The sequence below is a fragment of the Hypomesus nipponensis genome, chromosome 23 (assembly GCF_054491055.1).
Source record: "Hypomesus nipponensis isolate SF chromosome 23, ASM5449105v1, whole genome shotgun sequence".
NCBI lineage: Eukaryota > Metazoa > Chordata > Actinopteri > Osmeriformes > Osmeridae > Hypomesus > Hypomesus nipponensis.
This window is the reverse complement of record NC_140383.1, coordinates 7,957,435-7,973,300: the sequence shown is the minus strand read 5'-3', so window position 1 is coordinate 7,973,300 and position 15,866 is coordinate 7,957,435. Positions and strand designations below refer to the sequence as shown.

Sequence of the window (15,866 nt, the reverse complement as noted above, 5' to 3'; positions counted from 1 at the left end):
GTACACCATATTTACATGAGAACGATCCCCAAGACTTTATCATACCAATAGTTTAATGTGTGTATACAAACCAAGACTGTTAAATTAAACTGTTTTATTCTAGAATTGTACAATTCATATAAAACAAAGGGTGGCTGACAGCCCTCAGCTGTACATACTGCATCAAGAACTGGTATGAAAATTTGACACATCAATACAGATTGTCACAACTGGTGGTGCTCTGGTGGTTTAGTAATACTGACAGATCTGGTCTCACGCATCTCATGAACTTTAATTCAGAAATATTACAGGCAAGCTAACACAGCTTTTTTCATAGGTGTGTGTGCGTAGCCGGGTTGGGGCCAGCTCAATTTCAGTCTAAGAAAGGCTTTGAGATTCTTTTTTTTGTTAGTTTTTTTTACAATTGTAATATATCTTGTATTTGCCGTTAAATAACTGCAAATCCTAGAAAAAGAATGGCCTTTCCTCTGTTTGCTTCCTGAAAGGATTGAGTTGACTCCAAGCGAGGTGCTGTGGGTTTTCTGTGTAATAGATTATTACAGACAAGGTTGTGCTTTGCTAAAACCATATGTACAAAAGCAGATTTAAAAACGTCACTTCTTTAGACATATTAGACCCATTATCTCACAAACACACATGAACACACATACAAACAGCTTCATGACCGTCGCTAGAGAGATCAGATTGGTGTGAGGTTCTCCTCCTCAGGGATATACGGTACGTCATGTGATCAGACAGCAGAACGCTCACCCAGTGTACAAGAACCAACTCTGATCTCCAATCAACCCCACAACACTCACTTCACACACACACACACACAAGCAGGGAAGTTTGTTTCCTTGCACAGAGGAAATATTTCCAACTCTTTTCCAAGTAAATATACAAAACAGATGACTCGTGAATACAAAGACATGTAACAAGGCACTGGACAAGTTTGAGAGACTGGCACATCGTTGGTAGGTAGACAAACGGTAGGGGCAGGAGAGATCAGGAGAAAGGGAGTGGTCAAGGCCCTGTGTTAACTTTACATTATAAGTGCTGGCAGTATTTGTACCATCTTAGTAAATACCATACAACTGACTGAGATCCTAACTTCCTTACTTAGGCATTCTTATGACCTTGTATAATCATGTGGAAACTCAGGTAATATTAGACATCGTAAGTTTTTTTTTTTTTTTTATCAGGACAGGTGAAAACAGGCAGCATACTGGGGTAAAAACAGCTAACCAATTCAAACATGATATAGTTAGGGTGCTCTTGATTTTGTTAGGCAGTGGAGCCACATTGAAAGTCTTATGTGTGCAAACTAAGCATGCAAGGAAATGAAATCAAGCTCACCTCAAGAATTTCACATTTGAAATACATCAGATGTGTCTGTCCCTTAGAGACAGAGATACCCATACAACCATTCTTACTCATGGAAACGTGTTTTTTGTTTTGTAACCCTGTTTCTGGAGATAGTATAGATACCTCCTAATCTATACTTGAGTTTGTCACCAGGCAGCTATTAGCTTTGGCCTATGTACCTATGAAAGAATACCCAGAAACAGGAATGGACATACATACTTAACATATGCTAAGTCATATTTTTGGTTACGTCAACCAACATCTTTCAAAATAAAACAAGGTTAAACTCTATTGTTCTTCCTCCTGGTCCTCTTTTTGTACAAACAGTAAAAAATGGCTTTAAGAAAAGTCTCAGATGCCATCTTAGTCATGCTGAGACATAGTACCGAGGTGGGTCTGGAGAATACCCCACAAGTAGAGTCATCCTGCTGTAGAGACAGGTCCTTTATGCAGGCTCCCCCTGTGGAGGAGTGAGCACTGAGGAGAAAGGCCGAACAGGGGGAGGTTGGGAGGAGGGCGGGAATGTGCAGAGCTAAGGCCCTCAGACTGCATCCTTCATTCTCTACCCCGCTCCCTGAAGTCTGCACTCACAACACACACTAAAAACACTGGGTTATGTATGACCAATGAGGAGTTGGGTTCACACTGTATCTTTGAAACCTGGCATACAATCCATGAGGTGAACAAGTGTCTGCTAAGGGCAGGGGGGTGGGGGGGTAGAGAGTGAGGGTGCCGACAAGGTAGTCCGTCAGCTGGGGGTCAAAAGGTTTCAGAGTCCGAGTCGTTCTCGGTGGTGCCCTCGCTGGAGGGTCCCGAGGGGTTCTTGGGGCTGCGTGGCCCCCGGGACGACTTCCCCGGACGGGGTAGCTGTCTCAGCAGGGAGCCTGGGGAGGGGGCTCCAGAGCTGCAAGGGGAGCAGAAAGGCATCATGGTAGCCAGAATGAGAGCCAGACAGTCAGCCACCTCCCTGCTAGGGGCGCAAGCCAGAGCAGGGGTCAGACCTAAGAGAGAGAAAGAGAGACAGACAGGGAGGTGGAGGAGAAAGGAAAGAGGAGAAACGGGGGAGAGGGAGGGAGGGAGGAAGAACAGACAAAATGGACAAGGAAGCAGGGGGGCGAGGCAGAGGGAGGGAGGGAGGGAGGGAGGGACGGGGGGAATGAGGAAGACACCAGAGAAAGCAGCATTCCATTAGTAGACAGCCAGCACAGACATTACATCGACCACAAGACACACTGAATACAGGCAAACAACCACGGCGCTCTCTTCCAGAACCTGACCTGAGAACGGGACTCGCCATGTGGGGAACACGGGGACAGGGAGCTGCGATACAAACCCATCAAGCCGCGGGACACACATACGCAGTCTCTCCTCCGTTTCCCCTCGGAGCGCGGTACAGAGAAACAGCAGCAGGAGGCTGTCATGCCGTGCTGTCAGAGACAGAGACACAGGCACGCTGGCAGGCAGGCAGGCAGGCAGGGGGCCGGCGGCATGCGGCTAGGAGCCTTGCACAGCGGGCTCCGGGGGGGGGGGTGCACACCTACCGTTCTCATCCAGCATCTGGACGCTGGCGCCCCGGGAGAGCAGCTCCTGAACGGCCTGCTTCAGTCCGCTACGGGCCGCCAGGTGGAGGGGACTGGGAGGGAGGCAAAAGCACAAGAAGGGAAGGCTTTCCAATGAGTCTCTTTGAAACCGCGAGAAAACTCATCGTTACGGACAACGCGCTCTGGCGTCGCGGGGGGGGGGAACTCACGTCTGCAGCGCTGCGTTTGTGGCACTTATGAGGGCGGAGTCGGTCAGCTTCTCCAGGATGAACAACACACAGTCCTCCTTCCCCTGAGGGAGAGGAGACAGGAGATTACGGTTCCACTTGTCACATCTAGGGGGGATGTCCTTCAGAACAGCTGGAGAGTGTCTGACAGGTGAACTTACTGCACTGCAGGCCAGGTGGAGGGCCGTGTTACCATCGTGGTCTGTCAGACTCAGATTGGCCTTGGCACTGGTCCACAGCAGCTCTGGAGGACACACACATGTTACATTTACATTAAGTCATGTAGCAGACGCTCTTATCCAGAGCGACTTACAGTAAGTACAGGGACATTCCCCCGAGGCAAGTAGGGTGAAGTGCCTTGCCCAAGGACACAACGTCATCTGACACGGCCTGGAATTGATCTGGCAACATTCTGATTACTAGCCCGATTCCCTGACCGCTCAGCCACCTGACCACCTGACACAGACTTGGCTGTAGGTATTACCATGAGACATGACATCCTTCAAGTGTGTCACACACACACACACACACTAACACGGGGACAGACAGACAGTCCATGAATGGGACTCGTACCGACGGCCCCAACTCCGCCCTTCTCGGCAGCCATCATCAAGGCAGTGCGCCCTGACCGGTCAACGGTATCGACAGGTGCATCGTGGGACAGGAGGAGCTGGACACAGTCCACATGGCCAGAGAAGGCTGCAGCGTGGAGAGGTGTCCTGTCAGAGGAGAGGGAGGGGGGGGGGGCAGAGACAGAGGGAGAGGGAGAGAGCAGCACGTCAGGACAAGCTTGGTGAAATAAGACAGTGGGCTTTGTTAGCATGTAGCACAGCCACAGCCACAGCCACACCCACAGCCACAGCCACAGCCACAGCCACAGCCACAGCCACACCCACAGCCACAGCCACACCGTTCCCACCTGTCTTTGGCATCCTTACAGCTGACGATGTCCGAGCCCATGGCCTCCAGGAGCAGAGAGGCACACGGCTCGTGGTCGTTCATTCTGGAGAGTTGACCAAACACCAAACACACAGAACGTCAGCACTGAGGACCTCGGCTTCACGCATCCAAGGGCCCCCCCCCCCCGAGCCCGTTTAACAAACTCTCAACTCACACAGCACAGTGCAGGGGGGTGAAGGGGTTTCCATCTATACAGCGACAGCCTTTCTGTTCCAGCAGTACCTCGACGCAGCCCTCGTGACCTGGGAACACAAACCGGCGAACGTTAACACGCATACACACACACAGACACACACACTGCAGGATCTCAAAATACTGCTGTGTGGGGCTTGACTAGACAAGCTGTCAGAGGCTGGGTGATATCCCAGCCGTGGCTGTGGCTGTGTCTGGGGCGACTCGCCGTAGTAGCAGGCCCAGTGCAGCGGCGTGTAGCCCTGGAGGTCCCGGAGGAGGGGCAGGGGGGGCTCGGAGCAGGCTATGCTCAGCAGCTCGCTCAGCCAGGAGGCGTGGCCCCGCGCCGCCGCCAGGTGGATCGACGTGCGCCCCCGGGCGTCGCCGAGCAACACGGACGCTTCCTGCTCCAACAGACACTGGACGCACTCTTCCTGGCCGCAGAGCAACTGGTGAGAGGGGGGGGGGGGCGGGCGGGGGGGGGAGTCCGGTGAGATACATCCCCCGGCAGCATTGGAATCAAAACAAGACCAAGCCCCAATCCCACAGGTGTAACGAGCCGTTTAGCCTGTTTCCACTCAGGCCCCACCCCCCCCCACCCCCCCCCACGCATCTTTTACCCCGAGGTGCAGGGCAGTCAGGCCGTGGCTGTTGGCCGTGTCCACACTGGCCTCTCTCTCCAGCAGCAGAGACACAGCATCCACATGACCCCCGGCGACAGCCAGCATCAGGGGAGTCCTGACAGCCACAGACACCACACAGAACATCTGAGTCATAGGAACAGCAAAGAGACACAGAGGGGCGCAACAGCACGACGGCAGCCTGAGAAAGAGACAAAGATGGGGACAGAGAGAGAGGGAGAGACAGAGAGCCAGAGAGAGAGAGGCAAAGAGAGAGACAGACAGAGAGAGAGCCAGAGAGAGAGGGAGAGACAGAGAGCCAGAGAGAGAGAGGCAAAGAGAGAGACAGACAGAGAGAGAGAGAGACAGAGAGAGAGACAGAGAGAGAGAGAGGCAGAGAGAGAGAGAGACAGAGAGAGAGAAGGAAGGCGGACACTCACTGTCCCTGAGAGTCAGCTGCCTCCACCAGGTCTGCGCTGTCAGAGTCGTCCAGCAGGAGGCGCACGCACGACGTGTGTCCATTCATCACTTACAGAGGGAGGAGGACCAAGAAGAAGAAGAACAGAACCGGAGGCCTTGTCAAACGCACGCCTAAAACCCCCTCGTACACAGGGACGGTGGATTCACACAGACATCCCCGGAGAGCTCGGCGGCGACGGGCTTACCTGCCAGATGCACGGGGGTGCGCCCGTGGTTGCTGTCCCTGCTCCTGGGCGAGGCCCCCTGGCTGAGCAGGGTGTGGACGCAGTCCGTGTGGCCCCTGAGCGCGGCCAGGGCCAGGGGGGTCCTGCCCGCCTCGTCTCCCTGGTCCACCTCCCTCTCCCCCTGCAGCAGCACCTCCAGCGCCTGGGCGTGCCCGTGGTAAGCCTGGAGGGCAGGGAGAAACCGCCGGATCAACGGGGATTCATATGGGGTGTGCGTGCGTGCGCGTGCGTGTGTGTGTGGGTGACTCACAGCTAAGTGGAGAGGACTCCTGGCGCTGCCGGAGTCAGCGTCTTCCTGGTGACTCTCGTCTCGGTCCAACAGCTAACAACAGACAAGTGTTCCGTTGAATTACACATGTTGACCAGCAGAGGGGGCAACAGCGGGAAAGTCACACAGTGCTCAAGGGCAACACAGAGCTATTTCCGGAATATGTCGTTTCCTCTGCAAAGAGAACTTTGAATAATGCATAGCCTGTGTGTGTGTGTGTGTGTACACTCACCAGTTCCAGGCAGTGCCTATGGCCATAGGCTGCAGCATAGTGAACAGGGCTGTATCCCTGCTTGTCTTTTAAGGAAGCAGTCGCACCACTTAGTAACAGGAACTCCAGACACCTGTGGTGATTTTGCATCGGCAACTAATTCAAAATTCACTCTGCACGTACGGCCAAGCAGGTTTGACATACAAACAAATCAGGTCGTATGAGGAAGAGAGAGCCATTTCATGTACCAGATGTATGCAAAGTGTATTCAAACAAGACACAAAGAGACTGAAAGATAAAGAGAACACATAGTTCTGTTTTTTGGGGATGTGACCGTACGTACACAGCCAGGGGGAATATATTTAGACGGCTTGTATTTACACAAAGCTAAGTGGTGAGAGACAGCGTCGAGAGAACCGGAACACGGTTCCCCTCCGTGTGCTCCAGTACGCTGCTCATGCGGCTCGGTTCTGCCGTTTAACGTACCGATACACGGAGCGTAACAGATCCCGGTCTAAAACAGTGGCTAGGTGTATAAGGTGTAGGAAGCTAAGCTAGGCAGCGGTGTGATGCAGAGAGGTGGATAGAGGCCAAACTCACAGGGCTGCCTCCTTCTCCTTCTCTGCCTGGACTCCATCACTCTCTGGCTCCAAAGCAACACGACGCCTTACAAAGGGACAGAGAGAGAGAGAGAGACAAACACAGAGAGAGAGAGAGAGAGAGAGAGAGAGAGAGAGAGAGAGAGAGACACAGACAGAGAGAGAGAGAGAGACAGAGACAGAGAGAGAGAGAGAGACAGAGAGACAGAGAGAGAGAGAGAGAGAGAGAGAGAGAGAACAAAGAGTGATGAGATTCTTCCTATCCTGTTGGCACGGCCCCAGCATTAGCACACGGCCAATTTGATTCGAAAACATTCAAATCCCCTGTGGCGTCACGCTGGCAGGTTTGGGGTTTTACACGTGGTGGTTGTGCTGCGAGGCCTTCGTTCACTTCCGCAGGGCCAAGCTCACCTCCTGTCGAGGTCAGAGGCAGCAGCGTAGTGCAGAGCAGAGCGCCCCCACTGGTCAGTGGCATTAATGCAGGTTCCACACGACACCAGAGTCTCCAGGCACTGATAGTGACGACTGGCTGCAGCATAGTGAAGAGGGGTCCTGTCCAGGCAGAGAACACTATTGTATTGGATCCACACTCACTCCGTTATACGCCGACACATTAAATAAGACACTTGACAGAGCTAAAACTGGTGGACTGAATTGCTGAGTCACGTCGCTACGGGTAAAATGCACTGACCACAAAACACACCTACACAGGAACTGGGGGGAGGAACTGACGAACAGGCCAAAGCCGTTTCCCGCAGCCCCGCTAGACCTCGAAAACATGCATTTCTTATCCTCCAAATCCCCATTGGGACTGTCATTGAGAATCAGTCGGAAGGCTAATCTGAGCCGTGTCACCGAGAGCCACTCACCTGCCCCACTTATCCCTCCTGTTGTGATCTCCACCACTACTCAGGAGCAACTTCACACACTCCACATTCCTGAGAGAGAGAGAGAGAGAGAGAGTGAGAGAGAGAGAGAGTGAGAGAGTGAGAGAGTGAGAGAGTGAGAGAGTGAGAGAGTGAGAGAGTGAGAGAGTGAGTGAGTGAGAGAGTGAGTGAGAGTGAGAGTGAGAGTGAGAGTGAGAGTGAGTGAAAGTGAGAGTGAGAGTGAGAGTGAGAGTGAGAGTGAGAGTGAGAGTGAGAGTGAGAGTGAGAGAGAGAGAGAGAGAGAGAGAGAGAGAGAGAGAGAGAGAGAGAGAGAGAGAGAGAGAGAGAGAGAGAGAGAGGGAGAGGGAGAGGGAGAGGGAGAGGGAGAGGAGTGGGGAGGGGGATGCGAGGATGGGGGTGTAACGTCAGGTGGTGTATTTTGCCGTGAGGATATATGACACACACACACACACTCACTCATACACACACATACACACACTCACCCTCCAGCGGCGGCAGCGTGCAGGCAGGTCCTGCCCAGGGTGTCAGGGGTGTCGATCTGGAAGCCTGCACACAGGACCGAGTCGTTACTGAGGGGGGGGCACATTACGCTATACCTCCGACCTGAGGGGGGGGGAGGGGGTGGAGGGAGGGTGGGGGCGGAGGGACGGAAGCAACAACAAACAGCGGCCACAGATGAACCCCAGGAGCAGGGAGAAAGGGAGGGAGGGAGGGAAAAACATGGGAAGGAATGGAAGTGGATAGAGAGACTGGTGTTAGTGCAGGGGGCAAACAGACAGGAGTGCAAGCACAGGTGAGGGGAGAGACAGGCATATCCTGTGCATGCAGCTCAACACAGTGAGGTTTGCTTCTCATTACTGGGGTTATGCAGAGAGACCTCAAGGAAGAGGCTGAGGATCAGGGAGCACATGCTGTGGAGCTTGGCACGGACACTATTAGGAACCTTATCAAGTTAGCACGCTCTGGTACTCTGCCTAGAATTCCAGTCCACCGGGCGAAACCATTCCCGTCTTAATAGGGGTGCTAAGGACTTCCGAGATGTGATCACCACGCATCTTAGCCCGAGAAGTTGGCGCTTTCTTCTCAGCTCTTAGAAAAACTGCAGCGCTCAGCGCAGAGCCATACAGAGCCCCAGTTCATGTCAATCCCCCTGAATCAAAGATCTCCCTTTGTCGTCTTCTTACAGTGAGGCCTCAGAGCCACGCACTGAGCTCACTTTCTCCCTGGCTCATGGTTCTGACCACACATCCAGAGAAACTGCAAGGCAGACAGAGCCAGGATGGGGTCTGCATGTTTGCCAGTATCTCTACTAACTAAACGATCTGCTCTCACATTTTAGACGCTGGCTGCAGTGGATTCTTGTGCGCAGGGAGATAGTTAGCATTGAGTTCCACGGCTAGATTAAGGCTGGGGCTTTGTCTCCACATACAGGGCCTTAACCTTGTGGGACTGCTTGAGAAGCCATGTGACTCCTATCAGAGCAAGACTGAACAGCAGACCCCTGTAGAGGAATTCAGGACAGGGAAGAAAGAAGCACTTCTCAGACATTCCCTGGCCCAGGATCTCATTCCAGCCCCGCCCCTGACATATTTCTGGAGTGCTCATGGGTAATGCAGTTTACCTGAGGAGAGCAGTTTGCGGCAGCAGTCGGCATGTGCATTCAGGGCAGCCAGGTGCAGAGGGAACATGCCATGGACTCCTCGCCTGCAGAGACAGAAACGTAGAATTAGGAGAATATACTCAGTCATAAACACACCACTGAAATTCTACAGAACAAATATAATTTGATGACACAAACACACCTTGTACAGTCTGCGCCGCTGGTGATGAGTGTGTTGATGAGGAGTTCATGACCGTAGCGGGCAGCGATGTGGAGGGGGGTGTTCCCATCCTTGTCCACACAGTCAATCTCGCCGCCTACAGTACCAAAGCACAATCACCGACGTGCGGGAAACACATGGCAAGGAATAGACACAGTAAAGGCCAAGAAACACAGGTGTATTGCTCGACATGCAGAACACAGGACACATGCAGAACACAGGACACATGCAGAACACAGGGAGAACACAGGACACATGCAGAACACAGGACACATGCAGAACACAGGGAGAACACAGGACACATGCAGAACACAGGACACATGCAGAACACAGGGAGATCCTCACCGTTCTGAATGAGCGTTTGGGAACGGGTGAAGCGTCCATGGACCGCTGTCATGTGGAGCGGGCTCTTCCCGTCCCGACTCTAATGAAGAAGGAGAGAACGAAAAGAAAAGAGACAGAAAGAAAGATAGAAACGTGTGAAAAAACAAAAGGAGGAGGGTGGCATGGGGACGTTCTCTAGGGTCAGGTGTCCAGGTGCCTCAGACCGACTGACCTGCACGTTGACGTCCGCTCCGTTGTTAACCAGGAACTCCAGACAGAGGGCTCCGTGTGTGGAGGCCGCCGCAAAGTGCAGCGGGGTGAACCCTTTGTTGTTGGGCTGGCTCACGTTGGCGCCGTAGTCGATCAGCTCGCTCACGACCGCGTCCTGGCCGTTGAAACACGCCACGTGGAGCGCCGTGTTCCCAAACGCGTTGGCCTCGTCGATCTGCGCGGCAGCGAGACGCAACGTCAAGCCGACATCAAGACGAACCGCGAGTTTGTGTGTGTGTGTGTGATTCCCTACCTCAACAGCCAGATTGAGCAGGTGTTTGACCACGGCGATCTGCCCGCTGGAGGCGGCCGTATGGAGAGGGGTGTAGCCCCGCTTGTCCTTACAGCTGATCTCCGCCCCTTGGTTGACCAGCAGCGACACTACATCCAGGTGGCCTGGCAGGGGCAGAGTGCAGAAACCCCTCTTTAACAACCCCGGAGGTTATATACACAGACGATTTGAACTAACTGACGACCTTAATCTATTTAACCGTCTGGCAAAGTATAGAATAAAACAACGTGTTCGACACCACACAGAGCTCTAGTAGATGAGTGCGGAACACGTGCGGCACACCACATAGTAAAGTCAACCGTGTAATGGAGATGGATGACATAGGATCGAAAGCAAATGGACGTGGATGGGGCCCTATCTCACTTAGACCCACCCATGAATGCAGCCCAGTGGAGAGCTCTGCCATCTTTCTTATCGAAGGCGTTGATGTTGGCTCCCTTATCCAGGAGAACACTGACCATCTGAGACGCAGAGGGGAGGAAGAGAGAAAGAGACACAGGAAAACAGGGGGGATTAGAAAGCGTGACGACAGTGTCAGTCGCAGCAGGAAGCTGCTGGTGAGTCAGGTGTGTGTGTGTGTGTGTCTGTCTCTCGCTCTGTGAAGCAGGGTGTGGGCGAGCTCCTTTATATAACAGCCTAAAATACAGCAGAGCAGATGGGAGCAGGGGGGGGGGGTTTATCAGCAGGGAACAGATACAAACGCCTGGGGAAGGCCGGGGGAGGGGGGAGGGGGGGAAGAGGACGGCGCTCTCCTCCCCTACCTCCGTGTGTCCGTTGAGGGCGGCGTGGTGCAGGGCGGTGCGCCCGCCGCGGTCCGACACGTTCACGCTGCTCAGCAGCGGGATGATGACCTCGGCGCAGCGCAGGCCGTTGTTGGCGGCCGCCACGTGCAGCGGCGTCTGCCAGTTCTTATCCCGGGCGTTCACGTCCGCAGAGTGACGGATCAACACGCGGACTGCCTCCTGAGGACCGGAGGGGAGTGTGTGAGTGGGTGTGCAGGTGGGAATGTGTTTCGGTGGGCGTGTGAATGGGTGTTTCGGTGTGCGTGTTTGCGTGTTTGAAAACAAGCAAAGAAAAGCCAAAGGACTTGTAAAGACAGTCATCTTTACACGTTTACAGTCATAACGTCCTAAACACAGACTCACACTTACAAACAGCCGTATCCTCTCATTCATCTATAATAAACTGAACAACAGCCACACTCAGAGATACACACAGCTACCGAGTCAGTTGCCCCAGCCATGTTGAATTACCAGTTTGTGTCTGTCTGTTAGGCATCCTGTGTTGACGATGGATTGCACTGGTTCCTCCACTACACACACATGCTCCTGCACGCCATTCCTGAGAGGCCTCGTTCACTGCGTGTGTGTGAGTGAGTGAGTGATCCTAATCTATGTCACACTGAGCTGCTTAGGTCCCGACCACCTGTGTCACAGCGTGTGTCCTTAAGAATGGGCCGCCGTGCTGCTCACTGTGCAACACAGATCAAGGACGGGGGTGTGAGTGGAGCGTGCGCACTACCCACCTCGCTCCGGGAAGCCACGGCGCGGTGGAGAGGGGTGAGCCACATGTTGTCTTTGGCGTTGACCCGCGCCCCTACAGGGGAGGGTGAGAGAAAGAGGGAGAGGTAGCGAGAGATATTAGCGTGGGGGTGCGGACAGGGGAGGGGCAACAGAGAGGGGAGAGAGGGGAGGGGACACAGCCTGGAGATGGACGGGTCACCCCTCACCTGAGAGGATGAGGAGCTCGGTGATCTCGGCGTCTCCTAGGAAGGCCGCGGCGTGAAGCGGGGTGCGTTTCTCGGCATCCTGAAAGCGAGGCCCGAGAGTGAGAGTGAGCAGGAACGGTCAGAGAGCAGTGGACGGACAGGCCTGACAAAGTATCGCCATGAGCTCAATAGAGCACTCCTACGGTTGCTACAGTGTCAACACGTCCATTGTCCAGACCACTGAGGACAGAATCGCATCTGAACAGAACAATGACAGAGCTCAGCTCAGCCAAGGGCCGGACAGGAGACTAAACACCCAGGAAAGACAATGGGACCACAGGCCGACCCCTAACCCCAGCCCCAGCATATGGGGATATACTGTGACTAAATTTATCTCTGCTCTAAGGTAAACAAAATCCTTGTTGGCCTTTGGCAGATTGACCTCTGACCCCAAGGCCAGAACAGGAAGTGCAGTGGGTGGAAGCTGAATGTTTCTGAAATAAATCTTCTAACCCCTTTGTGTGGATGAGGGAGGGCCATGTCTTACCAGAGCGTTGATATCCTCCGATTTGTAGATGAGCATACGAATCTCTTCAGGGTCTCCATTGAAGATTGCCTGGATGAGTGGAGGCTAGAGAATGGAGAAGAAAAGCATGGGGGAAAAAAAAAGTCTAAATTGCTTATTTTTGGGGAAACGTAGAACAGGTAAACTATCTGGTCCTGTCAGACAAGTTTTGCTACAGTGACACACCACCAGTATGCAGGCAGGCCCTATCATTGTCTCTTTCAACAGATCAGCAGCAAACGTCAGCTTTCTGGAATCCCTGACAGATAAGGCTGCTTGTTTGGGACATGAGAACAGAATAGCGTCAATGTTGAGCTAGGTTTGAAAATGCTAAAGCTGATATGGTGCCCCCCCGACCCTATGGTAGCCAGTGACGAGTCAGAGCCCTGAGCAGAACTACTTCAGAATCCCGACTTCCTGTACCTCCTCGCCTCACTTCCTGTTCCTCTCGTCGCCTTCTCGGAATTGACAGGCAGGAACCTCTGCCGTTTCGGTTCTGCTTTGAAGCGACATAACCATAGACACAGAGTGCACGCATACCCACACACCCTGAATGTTGTCACATCACCCTGCACAGGAAAGCACCTCAAACAGCACATGTGAAGTTCCAGAGCAGCTGACTCTTTCAGCATTGGCTTGACTTGGAGCAGGTGGAGGCTACAGCTCCCTGCCTCCTCCCCCCCCCCCCCCCCCCCCCCACCCAGGCTCCCCCAGGGAGATCTAGGCCCACACAACACCAGCTGGCAGCCATCCTGTTAAGACAGGAAGGGTGCCATGGGAAGCTCCATAAGGACTGATCCATGACGTTGGAATCATAATCATAAAAATAGTACATTTGATTTGTACTGAACTTGATATTTAAAGCAATCTCAGAGTGTTTTCAGTTGCAGACTGTTCTCCACCTTCTCTCGCACTCCCTCGCCCTTTAATGGAATTCACCTACCTTTAGGCCTATCAGTCTCTGTGTGTTCTAAGGACATTCCAAGATGCTGAGCTAAAGAGAAAAGGTGTATACTGATTACACGGGAAGCTGATCTATGACATATCCAAGCAAGTGGCCCAGTGGGGTGTAGGAGAGAAGAAAGGGTGGGGTGAAGAAAGTTGTCCAGATTTAGGACATTACTCGAACCCACACCACACCACCCCTCCAGGCTCACCAAAAAACCCTAAACACTGAGCCCATTGTTGCCTCACAGCACTACGCTCACAGTCCCACCCCCATAGCCCAGTGAATGGTCCCAGAACTCCTACTGCATCCAATGGGAACATAGCAACACCATTAAGATCAGCCTATTAAATCATCCACTCCTGTACCAGAGTGTCCCAGAGGAACAGGGTCCTTCACTTTGACAAAAAAAAAAAGCTGGTCCACCCCAATCAGTCCCTTTCTCTCCCCCCGTGCATTTCATTCTACGCAAACATCCTTCATCAGATAAATGCTGTTATCATTCCACAAACCGCAAACACACACACACTCCTGATGTATACACACAAAGACACAAATAGAAGTTTACAATGTTTCTCTCTCAATAGGATGTCGAAGAATCTGAGACGCCTTGCAGTTAATGCCCGGAGGAAGACATCTGCATATCTCTACACCCACAGGCCCATAATGAGAAGCTGCTTGACGTTTCAGTAAAAAGGAATTGCAGATGTAAATCTGCGCATGACCATGTTTTCATAACTTACTCTTGGTTTGACAAAGACACAAAATAATTTAACCACACAATTTAAGTGATTAAAACATATAAACTAGGGAGTGTGCAAGTATACACCTGTCTATTAGCTTGCTCTTATCTCAATACAGGAAGCCCTGCACAATCAAATGAAAAAAACAGGAAAGACACTACTTCACTTAGTGTCCAGACAAAAACACAGCAGCAAAAATAGGCAAGCATTTCCTTTTCTACACTGAACAAGTAATTTCTCTACCTCTGGGTCATTATGTCACTGTACCCTTGGCCTTGTCTTTACCCCAGCAACAACAAAAAGAGCCCTAGGCCTGTCAAATAACTGTTTTGACAACAACTTCGTACAGGGTAATTGATGACTAATGCGTTTTCAGGGCTGGTGAGGCTTGAACCAACACAGGAAGTACCAGTGTTAAGCAACTTGTTCTTAGCACACCAACATTTGGGTAGAAGAAATATGAGAAACAGGGGAAGCAAACATACCTCTTCCAAGAGAGAATAATTATGAAGTGACAAAATAGCATATCAACTTTGTAGCTAGCTAAACTATCTCGCTGGATAAGAGAACAGGCACAGCAGGGGGAGCTGTCAATTAGCGAGCTAACGTTAGCTAGCTATCTATCTTAGAGACTAAGGGAAGTCTTCAGCTCCACCAAATCTCTTGCTAACTAGATACCAGGAAGCCCATCTGTTAGTTAAACAGCACATACAATTGCGACAGCATGTATCTTTACTCTTATTATGAAAATGAGAGGGTTCCCAACCCAGATCACCGGTGTGCAGAGAGCGATGCCAGTATGCACCTAACGGAAGATAGCGGTATGTTGCTGTTCTGGCCTTTTCCTGGGCATCAGAAAAACTGTTTCATCTTCCTTGCATTTGAATGAGACTTATACACATGTATAACTGACACAAAACATCCCACTGGTCCAGGACCTCTCCATGATATCAGTAAACAAAGAGCCCCTCCTATCTATAACAAGATGGATAGTATCAAAGCAGAATATTTCTGTGACTGTTATGTTACAGTCTAGCAGCACCGTACCTGATCGACGAGTTTTAGAACAGCCATATCTCGGTCAGCTTGGATGGCACATCCACTCTCCTCTGGAGATCAGATCAAGCAAATATCGTGAAATAGTGCGCCACAAAAACCGTTTGTCGGTTTGCTAGAACTCAAGCACCTAAATCCCACAATGATAGTTGTTTTTCTGATGTAACGTAGATCTTCAAGGCCCGTGCTATACCACAGACCATGACCAGTTCCACAGACGCTTCCTGAGGCGATGGAGAGTCGAGTCAGCCGCTGTTCCAGTGAGCTGATCGCCGAGAGAGGTGGGAGGATATGGCTTCTTCTCTCGATGTAAACAATACGTATTTACAGCTACTGCACGGGGCACTTTTCTGAAAGCCGAACACTCCACTCTCGCCGCTCAGAAAATTCTCCCCGCTTTGTATCTGTAAACGGGTGAAGAGAAGAGATTGCACAGGAAGTTCAAGTCACTCTCCCTCTCCTCCACTCAGATGCAGAATCATCCACAGCAGCACCAACTCGCTGCAGATTCCCTCGCTGCCTCCCTCCAGTGGTTGCAACATTTAACAGCGCTTTAAAATGGCAAAATGCAAGCTTTTATTTTATGGCTTTTTGCAAACACACCCCC

The 15,866-nt window shown here is 52.0% G+C and overlaps 1 protein-coding gene across 3 annotated transcripts; it reads right to left on the bottom strand.

The window, feature by feature from the left end:
- Nucleotides 1-79: 79 nt before the first annotated feature.
- On the bottom strand, nucleotides 80-15,449 carry ankrd44 (ankyrin repeat domain 44). Of its 3 annotated transcripts, none has more exons than XM_084688738.1 (28): nucleotides 15,251-15,449; nucleotides 12,497-12,580; nucleotides 11,971-12,049; nucleotides 11,767-11,837; nucleotides 11,003-11,203; nucleotides 10,615-10,702; nucleotides 10,203-10,345; nucleotides 9,912-10,124; nucleotides 9,701-9,779; nucleotides 9,338-9,452; nucleotides 9,157-9,239; nucleotides 8,018-8,138; nucleotides 7,518-7,586; nucleotides 7,060-7,200; nucleotides 6,650-6,715; nucleotides 6,071-6,182; nucleotides 5,821-5,892; nucleotides 5,532-5,733; nucleotides 5,307-5,394; nucleotides 4,867-4,984; nucleotides 4,476-4,695; nucleotides 4,230-4,317; nucleotides 4,035-4,118; nucleotides 3,689-3,834; nucleotides 3,277-3,359; nucleotides 3,098-3,180; nucleotides 2,889-2,980; nucleotides 80-2,348 (listed from the first exon to the last, which is right to left on the bottom strand). In XM_084688738.1, exons 1-28 carry the CDS (start codon nucleotides 15,275-15,277, stop codon nucleotides 2,107-2,109), a joined length of 3,210 nt encoding a protein of 1,069 aa, XP_084544864.1. In that variant the 5' UTR covers nucleotides 15,278-15,449; the 3' UTR covers nucleotides 80-2,106. The 3 variants fall into 3 exon arrangements, with proteins under 3 accessions (XP_084544864.1, XP_084544866.1, XP_084544865.1); XM_084688740.1 differs by having other exon boundaries at nucleotides 80-2,251; XM_084688739.1 differs by having other exon boundaries at nucleotides 8,018-8,081.
- Between the last annotated feature and the right edge of the window lie 417 nt (nucleotides 15,450-15,866).